At 30.8% G+C, this 27,219-nt stretch overlaps 1 protein-coding gene across 10 annotated transcripts in view; it reads right to left on the reverse strand.

Moving 5' to 3' along the window:
- The window catches only part of PTPN4 (protein tyrosine phosphatase non-receptor type 4), a 200,699-nt gene that overhangs the window by 63,758 nt on the left and 109,722 nt on the right, over nucleotides 1–27,219 (reverse strand). For all 10 annotated transcript variants that reach the window (XM_074301815.1, XM_074301810.1, XM_074301808.1 and 7 more), the window contains 3 exons: nucleotides 24,140–24,203; nucleotides 19,246–19,418; nucleotides 10,959–11,027 (listed from right to left, as the gene is read on the reverse strand). In XM_074301815.1, the coding sequence (XP_074157916.1) occupies nucleotides 10,959–11,027; nucleotides 19,246–19,418; nucleotides 24,140–24,203 (306 nt within the window). The remainder of the gene's footprint in view (nucleotides 1–10,958; nucleotides 11,028–19,245; nucleotides 19,419–24,139; nucleotides 24,204–27,219) is intronic.

Below are 27,219 nucleotides of genomic sequence, written 5' to 3' on the forward strand. Positions count from 1 at the left end.
TCTGCTTGGTTTTTTTCCCCTTTTGATTTTTTTTTTTTTTTTGCTTAGAATGATGAACATGGAAATATGTTTAAAAGAATTACATGTGTTTAACCTTTTTCAGATTGTTTGATATCTTGGGAAAGAGGAAGAGAAGAGGAGAGGGAGAAAAATCTGGCCCACAAGTGCTTACAAAGGTGAATGTTGAAATCTCTTTACATGTATGTACTTAATTTTTTCAAATACATACATGTAAAGAGATTAAGTACCATCAAAAAATTAAAAACAAAAAGAAAAATATTTTCTTATGGGATATGATTTCATAGGAATAAAAAAAAATCAAGAACAGATTAGTCATCACCAGTTTTTCTTTTGATAAATCATTATCATTAAGAAAAGCACTGATAAAAAAAATTTAACACCTCTATTGTCAATTTATACCTTATACTAGAGAAGTAATGCTAACTGTAAATGTGAAATTAAGTTGACTAAATGAATACAGTGCTTAAAAGAGAAACTTCTCATTAAATTTTGAAGTTAAGAGGAATACTAAAATTTTCAAATTATAATCTGATTTAGAACATTCATTTCACCTGCTTTCATCAGCTACTCATTCTCCAATATTTAGCAAAATTTCATTCTATCTCCATCTTTTCAATACCAATTACATCAAATCTTCATGATAATATAACTTATCTCTCTTTCCTTGGCAAACTTTGAAAAATCCTTTAATTCAGATTTGCTTAGTGCTTCTACTATGTTCAAAATTAAAGACCCCTTAATTTTTATGCCTCATCCTTGCATGTTCCTTTCACCTTCTGGAATTCAAAGAAATTCTATTCTCCTAGAAAATATTTCCCTAGCCATCCTTTCCAGTATTGGTTATACCTTCTTTCATACCCTAACTCTCTGGCCCCAACCTGGGAATCAGAATATTTTGGTCTCCACTGGGGATCTTCAGGTTCTCAATTATTAAGCTCTCCTCTTTTTTAAGTTATCCTTATCTACATTTGTCATTTATTGAAAATCCAAGCCACTTTTATTTCTTGGGCTCCAAATATTTTCCCTTATAACCCAAAACTTTTTAATCTTTTCAACTTCCATTACCCACTCATCTACTTCACCCAGATACAAAATGGGACAATCATACCCTTGATCTTTTATCTCTCAAAGTGTTTTATTTCCTTAATCAGTAAAAATAAAATTCTCATATAAATTTCATAATGTCTTATTTCTCCTGCCTCTCCCAATGCTAAATTTAACTTAAATCAATATATGATACTGTTTAAACACCTCTACATACATGATTAATCTCATTCCATTCCATCTACTGCAACAGATTGCTCCCTTCTACTTTCCCCATTCTCTCACTAATCCAGTCTCTCTCCATCTACAAAAATTAGCCAGGTCTTAAGACCTTATTAAAAAACAAAACAAAACAAAACAAAAAAGCTTTCAGTCTGACCATGTCTAATAGCCATATTTTTATTTCTCCTCCCATGTTTGGTTAAACTTCTTAAGAAAGCAATTTCTATACTTGGTTTCTATATCCTTCCTTCTCACTAAATTTCACTTCTGATTCCAATTACCTGAAAAATACTTTCTATGAAAGTTATTGATGACCTCATAACTATGAACTATAATGCTATTTTCACAGTTCTCATCTATTTTGACTTCTCTTTAGAGTCTGACCTTATCTAACACTGTGCCTGCTGGATTCCTTTCTCTCTAGTTTCCCGTGACACTTAAAACTTTGACTGGTTCTTCTAAAGTGCCTATACTTTCTCAATCTCTTTTGTTGGCTCTTCATCTAGCTGATTTACACTAATCAAAGGCTAAAAGGCTTTGTTCTGGACCTTATTCTCCTTACTTAAGCTGCGTTCCAAGAACTTAAAAAAAATTATCTTATTTCAACATAATTCATTTTTCTTGTAATCCATCATAGTTTGTATTATGCATTTAAAATGATTATTCAGGATACAAAAATGTCACTAGATTGTTTAAGGATTGCACCAAATTATATAAAAACAAATAGGGTAAGAACACCTTGTCAAATCCAACAAATTCAATTATCATTCTATGTAAATGATATCTTTCCAGAGCTCTAATTCTCAAAACATCAACTATCTCTCAGACCTCTTGAATTAAATGTTCTACAGGCCATTTCAAACTGAAAATATCCAAAACAAAATTTATTGGATCCAGCCAAAATCATTCCCACTTCTTCTAAATTTAGTAGTTTTCTTATACAAGACACCATCATCTTTCCGAGGCATCCACGCTCACAATCTTAGTGTCATTCTTAATCAATGATACTTTCCTTATATATCCAAACTATTGTCCAATCTTGTTTCTATCTTTACATCTCACTTTTACATGTCTCCTTTCTCCATTCATAATTATGTTAAATTTGTCACAGTGAAAAGAAAAAATACTATCTTATACTCTTAAATAAAATGGACAGGTCAATGCCTTAAAATGCACAAAATCAATACTTATTTGAACTTCATAATAAATGTTAAGTAACCTACTAATTGTACTATATAAGAACATTCAATTACCAGTCAGGGATTAAAACAGTTTTTGTTTCCCTTGGGGGCATAAAGATTCATTTGAAAAAAACAAAACACTCACCTTACATGTGGAGATTCGAGATTCTTTATGACTCTGTTACTATCATAATTTGAACTCTTTTGTATCTAAAGTAAATTTCAGGTATTTATTTTATTAACAGTTTTAACCTCAGGGACCCACCCACTCAAGTTTGCTGTCTATATTTCCTGTTGTGTGTGGAAATTTCAGAGAAAAAAATACCACATTGTATCTGTGACTTTGCAGTGTGATAAGATCTATTTTTTGACCATGGCACTCTTTTTCTGCTGTGTGGATACATTCTTATCCTCTTTCTTTATAGACAGTAAAATATACTTCTAGGAAGTTAAAAAGCCAAATATATATAAATATAAATATAAATATATATATATATACACACACACACACACATATATATATATATATATATTTTCAAGTAAAATAACTTGCCCAATTACTGTTGAAAACAGTTTTTATTTTATAGAAAATGTTAAGCAGAAATTTATTCTATTTTTTTTTTCAGAATTTCAGTAGATAATGTCACTAAGATAAGAGTTCTATAGCTTGTTTAGTGAAATAAATTATTTATATAAGCAACTATTAAAGTTCTGGTGTATTCTTGAAGACACAATCATGTCATTAGAATAAGATTAACATATTTCATATAAAGTTTACAAGATGAAAAGTTAAGGGCCAAATGTCATTGTTTAAAATAATGGTGCTAATTAAGTTAAATTGAGTCCTATACTGCAATAAAAATATCTGTCTAAAAAGACTTCCAACCTTTAGCTAATAGTTCCAGCAGGACTCAGGGCAAATGTATTATAGCACAATTAAATAATTAGGACAGTCCCTTGGAACTTACTCTAATGAGATTTGATCTATACTGGTTATACAATAAATGTGATTCATTTTAATTATTAAAAAAAATCTGTCAAATTAAAGATGAAATATTTTTATTTAGTGACTACAACTATAGAAGTAGCCATTAGGTTTCAAATTGGATAAAAATATTTGTACATTTCTGAATAGTTGTGACTTTGAATGACTTCACTTACAAGAAAAAATATGCCAAGTAATTTGTAGGCAATATTAACCTCAAAATATATCATTAACAGTTTGGGATCTGAAGAATTCAAAAGCAAGCCCTGACATGGTAAACTTAATTTAATCTCATGTTTGGTATAACTTTGTCAATATTTAATGAGTGCCTACTATGGATAACATAGTATGCTAGACACTTTAGAGTTTACATAAATGAAAAAATATGGTCCCTGTCCTCAGAAACTTTTAATTTAGTAAAAAGAAATATGACATGCATACAAATGACACTAGAACAAAAATTCAATGTGGTAAGTGAATAAAAAAAACATAAAACAAAACTATTTTTCCATTGATTAAGTTGACTTCTGATATTTCAGGAATAGTAGAAGAGTTCCATGATATATATAACTAATCACAAAGGAGCATAATGCAAAACACATATATTGGTCTTAAAAACATGTGACATCACTGCTGTTATATAGATAAAGCAGACACTCTTTATAAACACTACATCAATCTTGCTACATGTGTAATCAACTCTTATACTACTATTCAAGTACCACAAGTCATCCTGTTAGTTCTATCTCCACATTACTCCTGCATACTGTTTCCTTCTACTATCTCACTACTGTCTCACCTCAACTTGGCAGGAGTATAATTGGTCTCCCTGCTCCTTCCCTCTCTAAACCTCCACATTTGTCAAAATGATACCTTTTTTTTAAAAAGACTTTTTCCTCTACTCCAATACCTTTATTTTTTTCTCAATAATATTTTTCCAATTACATATAAAGATAGTTTTCAACATTCATTTCTGGAAGATTTTGAGATGCAAAATTTTCTTTTTTATATCTTACACTCCTTTTCCAAGACAGTGAGCAATTCAATATAGATTATATATGCACAATCATTCCAACATAATTCCTTTTTAGTCATTGGGAAAGAAATACCAGAACAAAAGGAGGAAACTACAAGAAAAAAGCAAAAAAAAAAAAGTGAAAATATACTTTTAATCTTCATTTACTCTTCATAGTTGTCTCCCTGAATGCAGATGTATTTTACATGTCAAGTCTATTGGAATTGTCTTACATCAATGTACTGCTAAGAAGAGCAATGTCTATCATAGTTAATTATCACATAATCTTGTAACTTATACAATGTACTTTTGGTTCTTCTCACTTGACTAATCATCAGTTCATGTAAGTTTTTCTAGGCTTTTCTGAACTCAGCTTTCTCATTATTTCTTACAGCACAATGATATTCCATGACATTCATATATTTACCATAACTTATTCAGCCACTCCCCAACTGATGGGCATCCACTTAATTTTACTTCCTTGGCATTACAAAAAGAACTGCTACATTTTTGCACCTGTGGGCCCTTTCCCCTCTTTTATGAACTATTTGTGGTACAGATACATAATGACAATGCTGCAATGGGCCAAAATTCTGGAGAAATTCTTACAACAAGGTGTTAACTCAGTGGAATTGATAAGACAATGGTTATCTACTTTAGCATGGTGATTAATAGTTCTCTAGTTCAGTACATGTACTTAGTACTTAATACAGCTCTACAAGATTCACACCTACAATGATGTAATTATAAGAGTATATAAACTGCAACAAACTCAGTCAGAGACATTCATTCCATCTCCCACTTTTGTGGTGGCTGGAGGCAGGAGCACAAGCACTCAGACTCAGGGAAACTTCAAGACAGAGAACCATTGTGGTGGTCTTCCTGCCTCCCCCACAGAAACCAAGAAACATTCCAGAGGACCTCCAGAAAGCTGGCCCAGGCCCCAGGCAAGGAAACTAGACTGTGAAGGAGATTTAATAAAGAATTTGGACTTTCTGATTCTTTTTGTACAGCAAAATAACTGTATGGACATGTATACATATATTGTATTTAACTTATACTTTAACATATTTAATATGTACTAGTCAACCTGCCATCTAGGAGAAGGAGTGGGGGGAAGAAGGGGAAAAGTTGGAACAAAAGGTTTTACAATTGTCAATGCTGAAAAATTACACATGTACATATCTTGTAAATAAAAAGCTATAATAATAAAAATAAATAAATAAATAAAGGATTTGGATTTTATCCCTGGCTATTCTCGTCATGATTATTCTGCTGAAAAGCAGGCTGATCCAAAAATCTCCAGAAAACCAACCAGAACACTACACAATGCTGCATCAAAGGATATGCACAATCAAAATGATATTCCCAAGGCCTAATTCTTATCATGTCACTCTCCTGCTCAATAAACTCCAATGGCTCCTCATTATATTCAGAATAAAATATTTCCTTTGGCTTTTAAAGTTCTTCACAAGAAAGTTGTGACCTTCCTTTTTAGCCCTATGTAAAAGCAATCTTTTTTACACTTATTAGTCCAGTCTGATTAAACTTATTGTTTTTCTTCATACATGAACATTCCATTTAATATCCTTATACCTTTGCATAAACTATCTCCTAGGGTTGCAATACACTTCTGTCTTTCTTCTTCTCCAGAGAATCCCTAACTTCTTTCAAAGCTCTACTTAAATTCTACCTACTCCATATCCTTCAGCACCTATATCTTCCTATCAGGAATTCAATCAGTCAAAAAGCATTTATTAAGTTCTTGTTATGTGCTAACATGATAAGTTATGGGCAAAGAAAGGCAAAAAAGCTACAGCCTTCAGGAAGCACATATTTGTACATAAAAAATACAGTATAAAACGAAAGGCAGAGAAGCTAAATGGCATCATGAAAAGAGTACTGAGCCTAAAGACAGGGAAATCTAAGTTCAAATCCAGCGAGAGATTTTCTAGTTGTGTGAACCTTGAGCAAGTCACTTAACCTTGTGTACCTCAGTTTTCTTATCTGTAAATTGATACAAAAAAAATGGCAAACTATTCTAGTATTTTTTCCCCAAGAAAACCCCAAATGAGATCATGAAAAGGTTGCAGACAAATACAATAGCAATGATAAGAACAAACAGAAGATGTAATCTTAGGACTAGTAGAAAAGCAAAGACACATTACAGAGTGATGGACCTTATACATAATGGGAATTAAAAAGAATCTAAATGAAGAAAGCTAGGAGTTGGAGATGAGGGAAATAGAAATAGGAGATAATCTGCAAAAATGAATAGGCATAAGAGTATTAAGTATGAGCAACAGCAAGTCAGCCACAATAGCTAGAAGGAATATCGAAAGAAATGGCAAGAAGGGAACTGCCAAGAGTTTTAAGTATCAAAGCTATTAATAACAATTTATTAATTTTTAAAGAAATTGATCATGGAGATAAAAGGAACCTTTGGAATTAATTATTGAGTAGAGGAATAGCATGGTCAGATCTATTAATTTGAGAGAGTCACTGACAATTGAGTATAGAGCAGAATAGGGAGAGAAAGAGGGAGACATGAGGAAGAAGGCTATTTCAGCTGCTGAGAGGAATGAGAGTTGGTTTTGTGAGTAGAAAGTAGGTTGAAACAAGTTTGATATTCTGAAACCATAAGATTGGCCAACAGATTAAATATATAGCTAAGTATGAGGAAGTAAAAGTAAAAAATTAGGAATGACAGTGAGGCTATAAAACCTCGGAGGAGGAGGATGGTATAGTATTTGGAAGATGGGGAGAAAAGTTTAGAGTCAAAAACAGACTTTTATTTTGGACATGCTGAGTTAAGGTGTCTATAGAACATCCAATTTGAGATGTCCAAGAGGCAATTGGTGATGCAGGAAAAGAGATTAGGCCTAGATATCTCACTGTTTAATCTATATCTATATCTAATGTATATTTATTTTCTTTCTCAAAAGAATGTTAAGTTTCTTGAGACAGGGACTGTTACATTTTTGGTTTTGTATGTGTTTGGCACTTGGAAAGCATTTATTATTTACTGACTGATTATAAGGTATATTATATTAAAGGAACACTTTTGGACAAAAGAATGTAAGACAATTTTATTCTTTTATTTGTAAGTAGATAAAACATTCAAGTATCTTAAAGTTGTGTAAGGTCCTTACTCCAGCAGCTCACAACATCTATTTTCTTTAATAGTCTAGGGAATTAGTACTGTCTTAGTTACAAAAAAAAAAAAAAATTTAGATTTACAAAAAAATCTAAAAATTTATCTAATCTAAAAAATTTAGTTACAAAAAATCATTTAGAAATGTTTACTCACTTCAAAACAAGGAAAAAATTATTAAATCTTCAACTTAGATGAATAAAAATGAATTACACATAAAGACTACACACTTCCATTAACTTAAAGACTCAGAAAAGTACAAAACTTCAATGTGCAATAACTTCTTGTGATAAAGTATTGTTTGTACTAAGGATTGGTTGTGTTGTTTTTTATAAGTTCTTCATGTGAAAGCTTGTACCAAATATAGGAATACCAAAGTACTTACTCATTTTAACTCATAGACTTCCCAAATACAGATTAAAAGTAACTTTTATCAATTAGTGCACTGTCAAGAAATAGTCTGATTAAAGTAACTTCAAGTTAGGTATGTTTAAATGTATAAATTATTACTGTAATTTAAAACAATTAAAAAAGAATATTCTGAAACTGGTACATGGAACAAAATCTTGACCCATTCTAACACATTTGGTACATTGCCCAAAACAGTAGCTAGGTGATGCAATAAAGAATGCAAGGTCCAGAGTTAGGAAGATTCATTTTCCTGAGTTCAAATCAGGCCTTAGATATCGCTAGCTTTGTGACCCTGGGCATGTCTCTGAGCTCAATATGCCTCAGTTTCCTCATCTATCAAATGAGCTAGAGTTAAAAAAAAAAAAAAAAAAAAAAAAGCAGCAACCCATTCTAGTATTTTTGCCAAGAAAACTCCAAACAGATTCACAAAGAATTGGCTACAAATGCAAAGACTGAGCAACAAAACAGAAAGCTCAACTGAACTTTTGAACATTTGAAATACTCTGATCTAAAGCCACATTTCCATTCTATTTATGAGTTAAACTGGGGCCAAGTCTTTTATTTTTTTTATTTTTTTTATTTTTGTATTCATTTTTCCAAATTACCCCCCCTCCCTCTATTCCCTGCCCCCGATGACAGGCAATCCCATACATTTTACATGTGTTACAATATAGTCTAGGTACAATACATGTGTGTGAATATCATTTTCTTGTTGCACAATAAACATTAGAATCCGAAGGTACATGCAACCTGGGCAGACAGATATTAGTGCTAACAATTTACATTCACTTCCCAGTGTTCCTTCTCTGGGTGTAGCTACCTCTGTCCATCATTGATCAACTGGAAGTGAGTTGGATCTTCTTTATGTTGAAGATTTCCACTTCCATCAGAGTACATCCTCATACAGTATTGTTGTTGAAGTGTACAGTGATCTTCTGGTTCTGCTCATTTCACTCAGCATCAGTTGATTTAAGTCTCTCCAGGCCTCTCTGTATTCCTCCTGCTGGTCATTTCTTACAGAACAATAATATTCCATAACCTTCATATACCACAATTTACCCAACCATTCTCCAACTGATGGACATTCATTCATCTTCCAGTTTCTAGCTACAACAAAAAGAGCTGCCACAAACATTTTGGCACATATATGACTCTTTCCGCTCTTTAGTATTTCTTTGGGATATAATCCCAGTAGTAGCGCTGCTGGGTCAAAGGGTATGCACAGTTTGATAACTTTTTGGGCATAATTCCAGATTGCTCTCCAGAATGGCTGGATTCTTTCGCAACTCCACCAGCAATGTATTAGTGTCAAACTGGGGCCAAGTCTTGACAAAGGCAGTGAATGATGGACTTGATTCACTACAAACTATTTCATTTTATGCTATTTCACTATAAATGATCCCCTCATTGCTACTCAGCAGTGGATCTATTAGTCTCTTGTTGATTATATTAATGTACTTACTGGTATAACTTGCTAGCTAGTATTTGCCTGTAATTTGTTGCAGCACAGTAAAGAGAGGAGACTCACAATTAGTAAGACTTAAGTGTGAATGGAGCTTTAAACACCTAACATCCCTGAGACAGTAAGACACTTATCTCTGGTTCTGTAAAATGAGGTGGTTGAATTTCATGACTTCTAAGTTCTAAACATGATCTTATGATCCTATGAGTTAAAGTCATAGCACACATCTCTTGATTTACCACACCTCCCACTCTTCTAAGACAGCTATTTCCTATTGCTTCTACTACTAAAGGTAAGCACTAATATTTGTTTTGTTTTCTCTTTCCCCTTGAGTACAGAAGAGGTACCTGTCTTCCTTTCAATAGTTAATATATTCTGTCTACTTTCTTAGTTCGATTGGCAAACTTTTCAAATGTAAAGTCTATACTCTATTTTTACTTCTTTTCTACTTCCTCTCCCATAAACCCCCAAACATGGCTTCTGCTGCTTCCATAGGTCTTTGAAACAGCAAATTTTTGAATGTTTCATCAGTTTCAAGGCTATTTTCTTTTTTGTTGTTGAAGCAATTGGGGTTTAAATGACTTGTCTAGGGCCACTCAGTAGTAAATATTAAGTGTCTGAGGCCACATTTGAATTCAGGTCCTTCTGACTTCTGATTTCAATTTTTTTTTCCCCATCCTTGAGGCTTATAGTGTCCAAAACATAACAGGCATTTAAATGCTTATAGATAGCTTGAACTGTGATTTCTTTGTCCTCCAAATTCAATAACCAATAACCTTTTACTTCTTCCTTCATATTACCTTTTTTAACCTAAACTTTCTTTTCCTTTCTGTTTTCATTGCCAGTGGAATATCACTTCATACCTTGAATACTGCAGCAGACTTACTTCTTTATTCAAACAATTTTAAATGTACTCTACTCAAAGATTAATCTGAGTATACATTTGTACAATGCTATAAAGTTTGCATACAATATATGCTGTTCTTTCTTACCCCATATTTTTGCAAATACCATTTCCTTTACCTTAATGGTCTCTTCCCTTATATAAATGAATGAAAATCTGTCTCATATTTTTGTAATAAGTTCAAATTTTACTTTTTTTCTCTCCCAAGATGAACCAGCCTGAAGTGATGTCTCTTTTCTTTTGATCCTTATAGCAATTATTACCTATAAAATTCATTTCACAATCACATATTATCTTGAAATATGACTTCTATAATGGGTAGTTTTAGCTAAACCACTGACTACTTAATTTCCCAAGCATTTTTCCCACATATCTGAGTTTTTCAATTAGGGTGAAAATTCTCTGAAGGTAGGAGATATTTCTTCGAGTCTCCCATAAAGCATTCTAAGTTGCAGGTATTCAAATAAATATACTAATTTATAGATTTCTGGATTGGCTGAAAAAAATGACAAGTCATATAAGTATAATCTATTCAAGGGCTAAAATTGCAATATCTTACCTTGCAAATACTCTGTCTTTGTTTGCTTTTTCTTTGCCATATTGTACTGACTGGACTTCTGTTCTCCCACTAAAAGGAACAAATTTACACAATAATGAAAAAAAAAAAAAAGAAAAAGAAATGATTATGCACAATACCATTTTGTTGAAAATTCTATCACGTCAAAAGTTGGGGAGGGGGGAATTATGTGTGGTGGTGGTGTTTTAGGAAATAAAAAAGTGAAAAAATTATAGACCAATGTGCCTAATGTATACTAATATACAAATCTTAAAACAAAACATTGGCAAAGAGATCACAGCAGCAATTTATCACCAAGATAATGACCAAGTGAGATTTATATCATAAATACAAGGCTCGTTCAATATCAGGAAAACTATGAGAATAACTGATTATATTAATAATAAAACACATAGAAAACACAGATTATTTCAATTTGACAAAACAGCACTTATTCCTAATAAAAACACTACAGAACATAGAAACAAATGGAGTTTTCCTTAAAATCATAAGTGGCATCTATGTAAAAAAACCCATCAACAATCAATGTATAGAGATAAGTCAAAAGCATTCCCAATAAGATCAAGAGTGAAACAAGGATTTCCATTATCAACACTATTATTCAATATTGTACTAGAAATATTAGCTTTCGCAATAAGAGAGGAAAAAATATTGAGGGAACTAGACTACACAATGAAGAAACAAAACTATCACTCCTCTGCAGACGGTATAATGGTATACTTAGAGAAACCTAGAGAATCAACTAAATAACTACTTGAAACATTGAACAACTTTAACAAAGTTGCAAGATATAAAATAAATGCACAATAATTATTGACATTTCTATATATTACTAACAAAGCCTAGCAACAAAAGACAGAAAGAGAAATTCAATTTAAAATAACTATCAATACAAAATATTTGGATATCTATCTGCCAAGAGAAACCCAGGAATACAATTACAAAACAATTTTCACACAAATAGTCAGATATAAAATTGGAAAAATATCAATTGCACATGGGTAGAACAAGCAAATATAATAAAAATGACAATTCTTCTTAAGTTAATCTACTTATTTAGTACCATATTGATCAAACTGCCAAAAATTATTTTATAGAGCTTGAAAAAAATAAAAAATTCATCTTTTAGAACAAAAGGACAAGACTATCAGGGGAATTAATGAAAAAAACAAAATACCTACAAAGGAAGGTAGTCTAGCCACACCAGACCTAAAACTACATTATAAAGAGGTAGACATCAAAACGATTTGGTACTGGCTAAGAAATAGTGGAATGGGTTAGGCACATAAGACACAAAAATAACCATAGTCAAGAACTGTAGTAATCTACTGTTTGATAAATCCTAAGTCTTCAGCTTCAGGATAACAACTCACAATTTGGCAAACATTTCTGGGAATGCTGGAAAACAATATGTCAGAAATTAGGCACTGACCAATATCTGACACGCTATACCAAGATAAGGTCAAAATGGGTATATAATTTAGACATAAGAGATGATTACATAAGCAAATTAGGAAAGCAAGGGAAAGTTTCTGTCAGATCTTTGAAGAAAGGAGGAATTTATGACCAAAGAAGAACTAGAGACATTACGAAAATGGATAATTTTGATTACATTAAAAAAGTTTTTGCACAAACAAAATCAATGCAGTCAAGATTGAAAGGAAGCAGAAAGCTAGGAAACAATTTTTACAGTGTTTGATAAAGGCCTAATTTCTAAGTATATAAAGAACTGAGGCAAATTTATAAAAATACAAGTGATTCCCAAATTGATAAATAGCCAAAGGATATGAAAGGAGAATTTTCAGATGAAGAAGTTAAAGACATCTACAATCTTATGAAAAATTCTTTAAATCACCACTGATTAGAGAAATGCAAATTAAAACAACTCTGAGGTACCAACTTATACCTATTACACTAGTAAAAATGAAAGGAAATGTAGAAAAACTGAAACACTAATGCATTGTTGGGAGATATGAAATAATCTGCATTCTGGAGAGCAATTTGGAATTATGCCCAAAGGGCCATAAAATTGTACATATCTTTTGATGCAGCAGTGTCATTACTGGGTCTATATCCCAAAGAAATCATAAAAGAGAGGAAAAGATCCACATGGGCAAAACTGTAGCAACTCTTTCTGTAGTGGCAAGAATTGGAAACTGAGTGATGATCATCAAATGGAGAATGGATGAATGATATCATGATGGAGTATTACTGAGCTATAAGAAATGATGAGCAGGTGGATTTTTAGAAGATTTACATGAACTGATGTTAAGTGGAGTGAACAGAACCAGGAGAACACTGTACATAATAACAGCAAGATTATATGATGATCAACTATGACAGACTTAGTTCTTAACAGTATATTGATCCAAGATAATCCCAATAGAGTTGGGATATAAAATACCATCTGCATTTAGAAATACAATTATGGAGATTGAATGCAGATTAAAATATACTATTTTCACCTTTTTTGGGGTTTGCTTTTTCTTTCTTGTTGTTTTTCCTTTTTTGTTCTGATTTTTCTTTTTCAAAATGACTAATATGAAAATATGCTTGGAATGATTTTGAATATATAACCTATATTGGATTATTTACTGTCCTGAGAAGAGGGGAGGTAAAGAAGGGAAGAAGAAGAAAAAAATTTTCAAGTCAAAATCTTACATAAATTAAAGTTGAAAACTACCTTTATATTTAATTGGAAAAATAAAATACTAATGAAATTTTTAAAAATCATAAAAACATAATTTAAAAATTGTCACATACTAAGAAACCCAAATATAGTTAAATCAATTAGTTCTCTTATAAAATGTGCAGTGACAAGTTCAAAATGAATCACAAATAGGAGTTGGCTGAGAAAAAAACCAAACTTATATTCAAGACCATTGCAGTAATGTCTTTAATTATGAATTCTTCCACCATTTTAATTTTATGGAGAGGTATAAATAAGGAAAATGGTGACAAAGAATTTGGTTGTTGGATATACTCATGCCATTCTTTATAAATGACAATTGATAGACAAGGGTCAGTGGCAGAAAAGTGACCACTGAAAATTTTTCCGTAAACATTTCTTCACAATTAAGGTTCGGAATTTCCCTTTATCCATCAACTATGTGCAAGTACTATATTATCACTTTGTTCACCCATTGAGAAAGAAAAGCAAAAACTCCAGGAAGTTTTCTATTCATTAAGAAAAAAACACATGCAAAACCTCTTTTGGATTTTGGGTGTCTTACATCATGAAGATAGTTAAAGTTGCTTATATATTAACTTATATAATTAAATATTAACTGTTATATATAATAATTATGTATTAGTTAATATTAATATAGTATATATTAATATATAACTATGGTTATATATTAACTAAAATTAATAGGTTTTTTTGATGTCGATACTTTCCATTATTCTAGAAAGATGGATTATCCATAGATTAAAAAAAAAATCATGGAAAACTTTAGAGACCAATAAAGCAAAGTAAATATCCTTGCTTTACTTTCACATTGGAAAGATTCTAGTGTAACTCTTTTGCACATAATGTTTGCTTTCGGTTTCTAATAAATTTTTATGATATTAAAAAGCTTTTCTAATATCTACAGAGATAATCAAATGGTTTTGAAAGTTTTGACTTTTTAACATGATTATATTGGCCTTTTTCTAATATTAAACAATGTTGCATTTTTCCTATGATTCTAACTTTGGCATAAGGTTTTCTTAGATGAATTGCAAAGGTTCATTTTACAAAATTTTTAAATTAATCACCATTACAGATATATGCCTATATTTCTCCTTCTATGTTATTGCCTTCTCTGATTTAGGTATTAAATATATAAAATGTATTAGGACTCTCACAAAAGGAATAATATTTCCTCAAATTTTGACAATAAACCTGAAGCATGGGAAAATAATCATTCTCTAAGAGTTTGAGAGAATTCCCTAGAAGACCATCAGAAACAAGGGGTTGTTTTTTGGTTTTTTCTAAATTCTGGCAACTTCTTTACAATTTACATTGTTGCTTTTGTTCAGAGTGAATTATTTTAAAAATTTCAACTAGACTTTTGTTAATGTGGATAGTTAATATTTTTAAAGGTATTATTCTATTTGGGGTTCTTACTTTGCTAGCATATAACAATCTATTTTCTTTCTTTTGATTTCACCTTGCTCATCTGTTAATTTTGATCTGATTTTTTATACTCTTCAAGATCATACTGGCTAACGGTTCATCAATTTTATTACAATTTCTATGCAGAGGACCAGCTTTTACATTTTCATAGTTTTATGGATTTCAGCTTTTTTATTTGTTTCCTAATTTTTAACAGCCTCTTTTGGGCTCTTAATTTGGGTTTATCTGTTGGCTTTTTAATTTTTTAAAATGCAATTCAGGTTCATTAATCCTCTTTTTTCTGTTTTGTCAATATATCTTTATAGGTATAGATAATTTTCTTCTTGAGAATAGCTTTAGTTGAAGTTTCCTTGTTTACCCTTTTCAAGCTTTGAATGTCTGAATGTTCTGATAGTACAATTCCAAATCCTCCTTTTTAAAATTTACCCTGCTAGAAAATAAATTATTTTCTCCACTACTCATTTTAATCCATTTATGTCTGTTTTAAAAATATTTTTGGTAAGCAACAGATTGTAGGATTCTTAATCGATGTCACTTTTCTATTTTATTGGATTGTAGGATCCGTTCACATTTAAAGATATGAGAGTTAGAGTTCTTCCTCCATTTGTCTCTAGTTGGTTTTTATCAATTAGAACTTTTTTTCCTTCCTGTTCTATAAACATAGTAATGTGCACTTGTAACACATTATAGAATATGTCATATCATTATGTTATATTATATAAATATATTATATAAATAATAAATAAATTATAAATTATATAAATGTATGTAATAGGTTATGTCAGTCAAGCAAAATACTAGAGGTGGAAAGGAACTCCAGAATCATTCTATTTTAGTTAGGATCTATCTATAGCACGTATGCCCATTCAACATATTAAAATACTTCTCTATCTTTTAGATGAAGGAAGAGCTTTACAACAGATTGATAAGATTAAATCTAGTTTGTGTTTTTTTTTTTGTTTTTATTTTTTTTACCTAACCATATATTGAACTTCTTTTAATAAAAAATATTTTCCCCAAGTTATATATAAAGATAAATCATTTAGAAAAATTTGAGTTCCAAATTCTCTCTCTCTTTCACCACCCTGGCTCCCTGTATTTAACTTCTTTTTGCAAACCATTTAACAAATGGTTGTCACTCAAACACAATGTGCTGATTAATTGTACTTTTACGGTAATTTAGGCTTTGTTTTTGTTGATATGAAAAAAATGAATAAGTGAAAGTATTTTTCTAGCAGATATCAACTTAAAAATTTCCTGAATTATAGGCAATAATTTTGTCATGATCTTATTTTCATATATGGCTGACATAAGTTTTAGAATATAATTTGAGGGTTTTAGTTCTGTTTTTTAAAAAGTTCTAATTTTTTTTTAAATTTACATGTAAAGTTTTTTTTTTTATTTCTTTTTTAAATTTTGAGTTCCAAATTTTCCCCTTTCTTCTCTCCCCTCTACACTCACTGAGATGGCAAGTAATTTGATATACTTATTATATATGTATAGTCATGTAGATGTATTTCCATATCAACCATATTTTTTAAAATACAGAATATACAAAAAGGGAAACAAAAGTTCTCATCTGCATTGATTTCTTCAGTATTCTCTGGAGATGGATAGCATTTTTAATCCTGAATCCTTAGAAAATGTCTTAGATGACTATAATTGATGAAAACGGACAAGTCATTCATAGGTGATCATCCTACAATATACTGCAGTTGCTGTGTACAATGTTCAACTGGTTCTTTTCCCTTCCCCTTGCATCATCAGTTCACCTTAAGTCTTCCCAAGTTTTTCCAAAGTATCCTGCTCCTCATATCTTATAGCACAATAACATTTCAGCACAAACATATCCCACTTGTTTAGACTGTCTTCAATTGATGGTCAAGCCTCTTAATTTCCAATTCTTTGCCACCACAAAAAAGCTGATATATTTTTGTACATTTATATCCTTTTCCTTTAAAAAAAAAATTTATGTACAGTGTGATAGCCTTTCCAAACGACTTATTCCTTACATGACTGGATTAGTTCACAACCCTAACAACAGTACACGAGTATCCTATTTTGCCGTATCATCTCCAACATTTGTTATTTTCTTTTTCTGTCATATTAGCCAAATCTAATAGGTGTGAGGTGGTACCTAAAGAATTATTTTAATTTGCATTTCTCTAATCAATATAAAGTAGTTTTTCATATTAATACAGATAGCTTTGATTTGTCTGAAAACTACATATTCATATGCACATATGCACATTTATCAATTGGGGAATGAATTGCATTTTTATATATTTGACTCAATTCTCTGTATATTTGAAAAATGGAGCCTTTATCAGAGAAATGATGTAAGAAGTTCCACTTAGTTTTCGGCTTTCCTTATAATCTTGGCTGCACTGGTTTTGCCTGTGTAAAACAGTTTTAATTAAATAAAAAATATTTATTTTATATCTTGTAATGCTGTCTTTTGTTTAAACATGAATTTTTCCCTTATCCATAGCCTGTATTCTGGCAATCTCACAATCAAACTATTTTATGCTCCTTTAATCTGCTTATGGTATCACCTTTTTTTGTCTAAATCATATTCCCATTTTGACTTTATCTTTGTGTATGGTGTGAGATTTTAGTCCATACCTAATTTCTGCAAAATTAAGTTCCAGTTTTCCTAGCATTCTTTGTTAGATTAAGTTCTTATCCAAAAAGCTTAGAACTTTGGATTTATAAAACACATTACTGTGGTCACCTATTATGTATTGTGTACCTAATCTATTTGACTGATTTATCATCTATTTTTTAGTATCAAATTCTTTTGATGGTTAGTTTGTGTTTTTTAAAATATTTTTTTATTTTTAAAAATTTTAATAGTATTTTATTTTCCCAAATATATAGTTTTCAACATTAATTTTTTTATTATAGCTTTTTATTGACAGAACATGTGCATGGGTAATTTTTGCAACACTGTCCCTTGCACTGCAGTCTCACACATCAACATTCAATTTTTTAAAACTTTGTATTCCAAAATTTTCTCCTTCTCTTCCTTACCTCTCCTTCTCCCCAAAACAGTAAGCAATTTGATATTGGTTAAGTATGTGCAATTCTTTAAATATATTTCTATATTTTTATGTTATACAAGAAAAATCAGATCAAAAGAGAAAAAAATTCAAGAGAAATAACACACACAGGTGAAAATTCTATACTTTACTCCATGTTTGTTCTCTCTTTTTGCATGTGGATGGCATTATTCATTCCATGGCTGCTGGAATTGCCTTGAATCACCATTTCGTTGAGAAGAGCAAAGTCAAGATGATTATCATTTTGTAATATACTTTGAGATCTGATATGATTAAGCCACCTTACCTTCCTTTATATTTTTTTTCATAGATTCCCTCCATATTCTTGCTCTTTGTTCTTCCAGATAAATTGTTACTATTTTTCTACATCTATAAAGTAATTTTTTGGCAGTTTGATGGTACGGCACTGAATAAAGCAAGTTAATTTACATATAACTGTCATTTTTATTATATTGCTCAGCCTACCCATTAGCAATTAATATTTTTCCAATTGTTCAGAGATAACATTTTTATGTAAAAATTATTTTGGAATTTGTGTTCATATAATTTCTGTGTTTATCTTGGCAGCTAAAGATTGATGTATTTTATAATGCCTACAGTTATTTTAAATGGAATTTCTCTGTCTAGCTCTTGCTGCTAAACTTTGTTGGTTAGAAATGCTAATCATTTATATGGGTTTTTTAATATACTTCAATTTGTTTAGTATTTCAAGTAGTTTTTAACTAATTTTCTAGGATTTTCCAAGTATATATACCATTATATTATCTACAAAGAGTGATAGTTTTGTTTCCTCATTGTGTAGTCTAATTCCTTCAACTTCTTTTTCTTCTCTTATTGCTATAGGTAAAATTTCAAGTATGCTATTAAGTAATGTGGTGATAATGAGCATCCTTTCTTATAAAACACTTTATAAAAATATATTGAGATGGACAAAATCTGTGGCCAAAATTTAGATAAGAAAAATTAGATTTTTATATAGTTAACATGACTAGGCACCGTGAATATTTTATGGTACTGTAAACTAGAATGTGACTTCCAAAAATGACAATTAATATAGCAAAACATTAATCATGAAAGTGGTACTTACCAGTATCGGAACTTTGAACCCAAAGTAAAATAATGTGCAAAAAAATTCTTCTGAGGTGGCAATGGTCTATCCAAACGAAAAAATGTGTGATGTTCTACACATGCTTTCCATAAATTTTTACAAGCTCTATAATTCACCATATTGAATCCCAGTAATGTTTCTCTAGATTCATGCTGTAAGAAATGAAACCCCCATCCCAAAACAAAAAACAATTTGATAAAATGTATTATTTTCTACAATTAGCATTAATATCATATCATTTAGAAGGATTTACAATTAAACTACTGTAGAGTCACTGCCAAACGGTGTTCCCTTTCCCTATCCTTATACTTTCTTCCTCTCCTGATGATCTGTGCAATCCACACACCATCTGGATGGCCAAGTAGAAAAAACAAAATTCTTCACATTTGGATGATGTTTACCCTGATTCAGCAATAACAATTCTTCCACTTACATGGAGGACCACAAGGACTTTTAATTTGTATTACCACTGTGTCCCAAGGTCTGGTAGGTCATACAACATTGCCTTGTTATTATTTACTCCAGACAAATGGGCTTAGCTACCACCTGCTAATTGAATCCTTGCCACTGAATCCTTAAAACAATCATAGATATTTCTCCATATGCCTTAAGAGCTGTACTCTTTTAAATGTATTGTCATCCCAAGTGAAATACGAATTCCTTAGGAACAGAAAGTTTCTCATTTTTTCTATTTGTATTTCTAGCTCTCAGCATAGTGTTTAACATATCGGACTTAATCAATAATTTTGTTATTTACTCATTTTAGAACTGCCCACCTTTTGTTTTGTTTATCTTAATGCTTCATTTATACATACACATTTATAAATGAAGTTATATCTCCTAGTAACCAATAAGTATCAAACTTCTTTATATGACTAAAATGAGAACATTCCTTGTGTTTCAAAATAGCAGATTCTCTATTTCTGTCAAAGGTATCACAGTCACCAACATTCACAACCTTTATATCATATTTGACACCTATTATTCACCCTACAGTTGGTAAGTCCTGTTCTATGTTCATAACAATTCTTACATATGTTTCCTCCTCTCTACTTACAAAATCTCCAAACCAAGTTCAGGCTTTTATTAGCAGCTATCATCTACATGACTATAATAGTCTCCCTGTTTAGGATCCCTCTCTTTAGCCTCTTCTCATTCCAAGACATCAACCACGTAGGTAGAAAAGAGATTCTGTAGCATTTTAAAATCATGAACTTGACCAATCATCAACAAATATGAACATTTTCAAATACAAAAGACAGAAATAAAATTATTATATATGAAAGTTTATTTTTTAAAGTGTAAATTAAATATTTCATGGTAGGAGCAACACTTCCTGGGCTTCTTACTTTCTGAATTTCTTTCCACTCATTTTTATTTAAAATTATTTTTGATTCACGTTGTCTTTTTTTTTAAAGTATCACTACCACACTTTCTTAAATATCTCCACTTACTTCCTTAAGCACACACACACAAAAACATTCCATTTCCTTATCATCTATTTCTATTTTATATATTTAAGCTTGCCTTTGCCCACCCAAAATGAGGAAGATTCATGAGATACGTCCTCCTTCGTATTTGCAACTCTTTTTGCTCATGTGCCCCAATTCTGAGAGAAAATTTTTTTTCTACTATTGTCTAAAATTTTCCAGTATATTTCTGTCCTCTAGCAAAGTCAACAAAACACGGCCAAAGCACACATTAGACCTGTGTATGTCTGAGACCTCAGAAGACAATGGAATTCTGAAGGGACACTTATCTATGTTCCCTTTCTAAGAATGTAAGCCCTTAATTATCATTTAATCAATTCCAACTAATAATATATATTTACATTTCTAGATTTCTCTTACCTGAAGTATTTGCATTTTAGAATTTCTTCTCAGCTCTGGTCTTTTCATCAAAAAAAAATTGAAAAACCATCTATTCTATTAAAGGCCCTATTGTGAGCCTGCAGAATTACAGGGTAAATTATTCTTGACTGAAAAAACCTTCATCTTCTGCCTTTTCAAAGACTTTTTTCCCTCTCTCACAGTTGCAGAACCCAAATGGTTGATCCTGTGTGGTGTTCTGCTATTTGAACTCATCCTTTGTGATTACTTGTCTTTATTTTTTCCTTTGATTTGAAAATTTAGCAATTTGACTATAACTGTATGTTTTCAGCATGGAGTTTATGTTAAGAGGTTATCAGTATATTGTTTCTTAATTTTCATTTTGCCTGTTAGCTCTATTAGTCTGAGGGCAATCATCTTTTTTGATTTCTCAATTTTTGTTTAGCCATTGTTTTTGTTTAAAAACAATTTTTTTTAAAAATTTTTTTAAAAACATTGTTTTTGTTAAAAAACAATTTTTGTTTTTGTTTAGCCATGGTTTTTCATGGAGTCCATTGATTCTTTAATAATGTTTCCTCAACTGCTTTTTCAGGTTTTTTTTTTTTGACAGTATATTTTCTTCTATTTCTTATATCCTTTCACTTAGTTCAAGTATTTCTTATTGTATCATGGAACCACTGAGTTCTGTTTATTCCACTGTATTTTTTAGGAAGCTCACTATCAGATTTTGGTCAGATTCATTCTAATGTGCATAAGCAGGTTATCTTGAGATAACTTTTTGATATATTTAATTAAAAAGTCATGATGACATTAATTTGCACAGATTTCTAATAAATGAAAATTAAAGTACTTGCTTTTGGCTATTAGAGTGTAAATTTCATGAGTGATGATATTCAAAATTTTTCTATTTTCACCAAGTACTAAATGAAGTATTCTAAACCTGTAGGTACTTAATATGTATCTGAGGAATTATTAAGTAGATGATGGTATAAAGGATAGGAATATAATATTAATCTGCTTTTATTTATATAAAACTTTAAAAGTAGCAGAAATTCCAAACATCGTCAACCTAGATCTCAAAATATCCTCACAGGATGAAAGGAGCATAGCATTAGAGCTAGAAGGGACAATAGGTTAGATATCTACTCTAATCCTTTTACATGACTTTTTTTAAATTTAAAAAAGTATTTAAGAGTACCTAGGTGGTGCAGTGGATAGAGTACCAGCCCTGAACTCAGGAGGACCTGAATTCAAATCTGGTCTCAGACATAATATTTCCTAGCTGTGTGACCCTGGGCAAGAGAGTGTGTGTGTGTGTGTGTGTGTGTGTGTGTGTGTGTGTGTGTGTGTGTGTATGTGTGTGTGTTGTACAACCACAAATACACATATACACACACACTATAGAGACATACACACATACATATAAATACTATGTATATACACACACACACACATATATATATACACACATAACATACATGTATAATCAAGAAAAGCAAAGCAAGATGCCATGCATGAGAATGCATGTCTAGTTCTATACCTTTAGTCCATCAACTCATAAATCAAGAATCATAAGATTATAAGACAATCAAATCTCTCTCTCTCTCTCTCTCTCTCTCTCTCTCTCTCTCTCTCTCTCTCTCTCTCTCTCTCTCTTTATATATATATGTGATTTATTCTATTTCCTATCAACATAGCTTATTTAAATAGTTCAGGTTAAATCGATGGTCTTTTCTCACTTTTATAATTTTTTTTTCTAATTTGATTTTAAATTTGACTTTTATCTAGATGATGATAGTCCAACAGTAAATAGGTAGTTGATTTCGATAATCCTTCTATGATAATTCATTGTTTCCTTTCTACTAACACATACACAAATTCATTTTTTGTGTGTGATGTCACTCTATTTTTGCTATGTCAAGTAAGTCCCTTCCAATTATTTCTGAAAGAATTATTTATGGTGCACAGATGTGAGGCTTCTGACTAGTCTGCAAGTATTTGTTCTCTTTCACTTCTCAAATCTGAGTCATACTTTCCAGTTTTTCATAGACTATAGATTTACAGCTAAAAGGGACCTTGGAGTCTAGATTAACCTCTTTACTTTACAAATGGAGAAATTAAAGCTTAGAAATGGAAAAACCTTGCCCAATACCATACATGTAGTAAATAGGAATGTCAGGATCTGAATCCAAGTCCTCTGACTCTAAAGCCAGTCTTTTTCTTTTATTCCATATGTTTACTTTCATATAAAGATAGGAAGTATATTTGAATTAATTTGAAAAATTTTGTCAAATTCTATATAGCTTTTTTCATCCTTTTGTGCAACAGATATTATCATCACACAAACTGCCATTTTCTTTCCAGTATGAGCATTGGCTTATACTTATTTTGAGGATGGCCAAGTATTCCACAAAAAGTGGCTTCTTTTTTTGCTTCCAGACACACAATGAAACCAAATGTCAAATTACTTGGTTTATTATCTCTGAGGAAAATCTGTGAGCAATTCTTGTATTTAGTATATACATGTAATTTCCCCTCCCACCCCCCCACCCAGTTTCTGTTTTTCACAAACATATCAATATTGGTATAGTTTGGTTCTTCCCTCTCTCCCCCATAAAAAAGTATGTCAATTCTTTGGTCATATTTAGATTATCAACAATAAAACTTTATAGATAGTAAAATAACTGTCAATCTTGGCCTTCCCTGTCATTTTCAAGGACTTTTTATTGTTGCTTTTTATGTAAGTAACTTCCTGCATAAAATATACTTAGTAAGTAAGGAAAATCTAATTTTTATGGATCTATCAATAATAAATATCATGTCCTAACTAAAAGGAAACTTATCTGGTCACATATAATTTTCAAATTCATCACTACTTAAAATTTACACAAATTTATTTCAAAAGAAGTTATAGCAATGCAGTTATATGAGCCTCTTCTATTCAACAAAATGTGAAAAGCTTATAATATGAAAATGGCTATATTGCTCTCTAAAAATATATCTTAATTTCTATGTTAATTTAACAAAATAAGATTAATACTTACCAATTCTTTCCTAAGTTGAATAAAAAACTGCTTGCACTTAAATGAAATTTTTACAATCTTCAACCTATAAAAAAAAAAATAAGATCAGACTGGAGTATTTGATACATATATGCCAAAGATGATTTTAAAAATAGATTTATTCCATGACAATAACCACATAAAGAATCATTTCTATCCAAACTGAATATATTTTACAAAAACCATTGTTTAGAAAGATAATGCAAAAAGAAAATTGAGTTGAAAATGTCTTATGATGGATAAAATATAATTACAATAAAGTAAAGGAAAATAATTGCTTGACTAATTCAAAATTGCATATGGGCTACTAAAACCATGAATAAGATTCAAATTTGATATTGCAATTTTTGGTAGAGTTTGAACCACTTTCCAATAAATTAGAGACTTTCTATAATGCTCATGAAGTGATTTTTAATACAGTCCAAATCACAAATGTTAACTAAATATAAAGTCGGAGAAGTAATTTACAAGACTAATTCTTGGTCTCTTTTTAAAATTACATTTCAAAATGATTTAAATTTATGCTTTTATGTTTCTTATGCCATTTTCCTCTTAATGAACAACTTTAATGCAATAAATATTCTAAAAAAGACAAAACGAAACAAAATACCATCAACAAACTCCAATAACATAAAGCTCTCTCCCTTGTATTATTACATGCAGCTATGAGTATCCCTCAGATTTCTTTACACTTCAATTTCTATAATAAGGAACTGTAAGTGGTCCAGGATACAGAAATCTAGTTTTGGAAAGCTCTTCAGCAACACAGACAGAAAATAATTATTAATTTTATATTTATAATTAATGTCTATATTTCCAAAGGGAAGGACATTAGTACATAATTTAAGAAGTATCTTTGAAAGAAGCAAATGAAGTGAAATCTACATTTCATTTTTTGGGGGGAGAATACTCCTTTACTTGCTTTAAATATGAACTCTTTAAAAAGCTGAGGTTTTAAGTATATACAGACTTGTAATTTACAGTTGGAGAGTCAAAATGGATTTGGGCATTTCTTTTGTCATATCACATGTATACATAAGTTTCCAGACATAAAATACGATGAAGAAAAATACAAACCCTGAATTTTTAGGAAAAACAAAGAGCATATACTTATATGTGGAAACAGCAAAGTAGCTCAGTGATAAAGTGCAAAGCCTGGAATCAGGAAGATCTGAATTCAAATCTGGCTTCAGACACTTCCTAGCTGTGTGACTCTGGCAAGGTCACTTAATCGATTGCCTTAACCCATTGGAAAAGGAATGACAAATCATTCTAATATCTCTGCCAAGAAAATCATGTATACTATGATCCATGGAGCTATAAAGAGTCAGACATGACTGAACAACAATATACTTGTATATATGTATTCATATTAGCTATACCATATAGCAGAGTATGTCTGTCCACACACATACATGTATCCATATAGATGTTTATAGTTTTAGTTCTTGTATTCTATCCTTTAAACCCAAATAAAAACTAATAGACATATAAGATTTTTCTTGGAGCTAGAAGGAAATTTAAGAGTTAATCTAGTTCAATATCCTGACATTAATTTGTTTTATTGATGCTTTTTTATGCCAGTCACTTCACAATACCATCTCCTTGTACCACTTCCCCTCCTAACAAAGAAAAATAATCAAGCAAAATCAAACAGTACAAAACTGGTATTTGTCACAAAGTATGGAATATTCTGTACTTACTGTGCCTGGTAATGTCCACTCTACCTACTTACTGAGGGCAAGGAGGTGTGTTTTTACCATTTTTTCTTAGGACATATATAAATGTCAAGCTATTGGCATTATTATTATATAGTACTAACAAAAAATGCAAAATGATTCAGTGTATTAAATAAGGAAATTTCTTTGGAAGACTAAATATTTTACATATAACATGTATTACAATTTTACAACCAAAATATTAATTCACTTAAAAGGGTTACTGAAATCATAACAGATTATCCTGTGTTTTCTTCTGATTCTAAATCACTGCTTTTATTTGTGTAAAAATTTTGCAATTTTCTACAATCAAATTTTCAGTTTGTCTTTTATCTATCTTATCATCTGCCTAAATATGAAATGTTTCCTTATTCCTATTTGGGAAATATAATGCTCTATTCTCTAATTTTTAAATGATATAGAATTTATAGTTAGATTACATATCTGCTTGAAATTTATTACACTATGGTGTAAAATGTTGATGTAAATCTACTTTTCATCAGTTTCCCAGAGGTTCTTGCTTTAAAAAAAAAAAAAAAAAACTATCACTTGCCTACTAATTTGCTCTATGTGTTATATGTGTGACACTGTGTTTAATTCTAGATACTGGATATCTGTTCTAGTCTACAATTTCATTTATTGAAAAAATGCTCGTTGAAGACAGGTAAGCTTTGCTTATTAAATTGTTAGATAAAACAAATTTTAAGGATAGATAAAACAAATTTTAGTAGATAACATACTGGATTACAATCACATCCTGAGAGATCTTGAAAGACTAGATGAAAAGCTAAATAGAAAAAAATGAAAAAAGGGGAGGAAGACAAAGTTTATATTTGGATTAAAAAGTTAATTATGCAAGTATAAGGTCATTAATATGTATACGTATATGTGTATGTATTACCTATCTATCTTGTAAATTTAAAACTTAAAGGGAATGCAAATATAAAGTGTGTCTAGACAACAGACTACAAAAGAGACCTAGTACTTTTAGTGTATTATAAATTCAACAGGAATCAATGATGCAGGGCTTGCAACCTAAGCTACCACAATTTAATTTACATTAAGAAGGCAGTATCAGATACAGAGATCTACCCATAAGTTCATGGAGCTTATAACAGTCCCATTTTTAAAAAAAAACTCTGGTCAAACTATTTTAGGAATGCTCTCTAACTACGGATACCACATTTTAGGGGGATAGAGGCAAATTGGAATCTATCCAGAAAGAGATTACCACAACAATAAGGAGCCTGGAGAGCATATATTATGAGAATGAATATAAAGAATTAGGGATGTTAGGCCCAAAGAAGACTTAGTGGAAGATATGTTAGTTGTCTTCAAGTATTT

This window comes from Sminthopsis crassicaudata, chromosome 3, assembly GCF_048593235.1.
Source record: "Sminthopsis crassicaudata isolate SCR6 chromosome 3, ASM4859323v1, whole genome shotgun sequence".
Taxonomy (NCBI): Eukaryota; Metazoa; Chordata; class Mammalia; order Dasyuromorphia; family Dasyuridae; genus Sminthopsis; species Sminthopsis crassicaudata.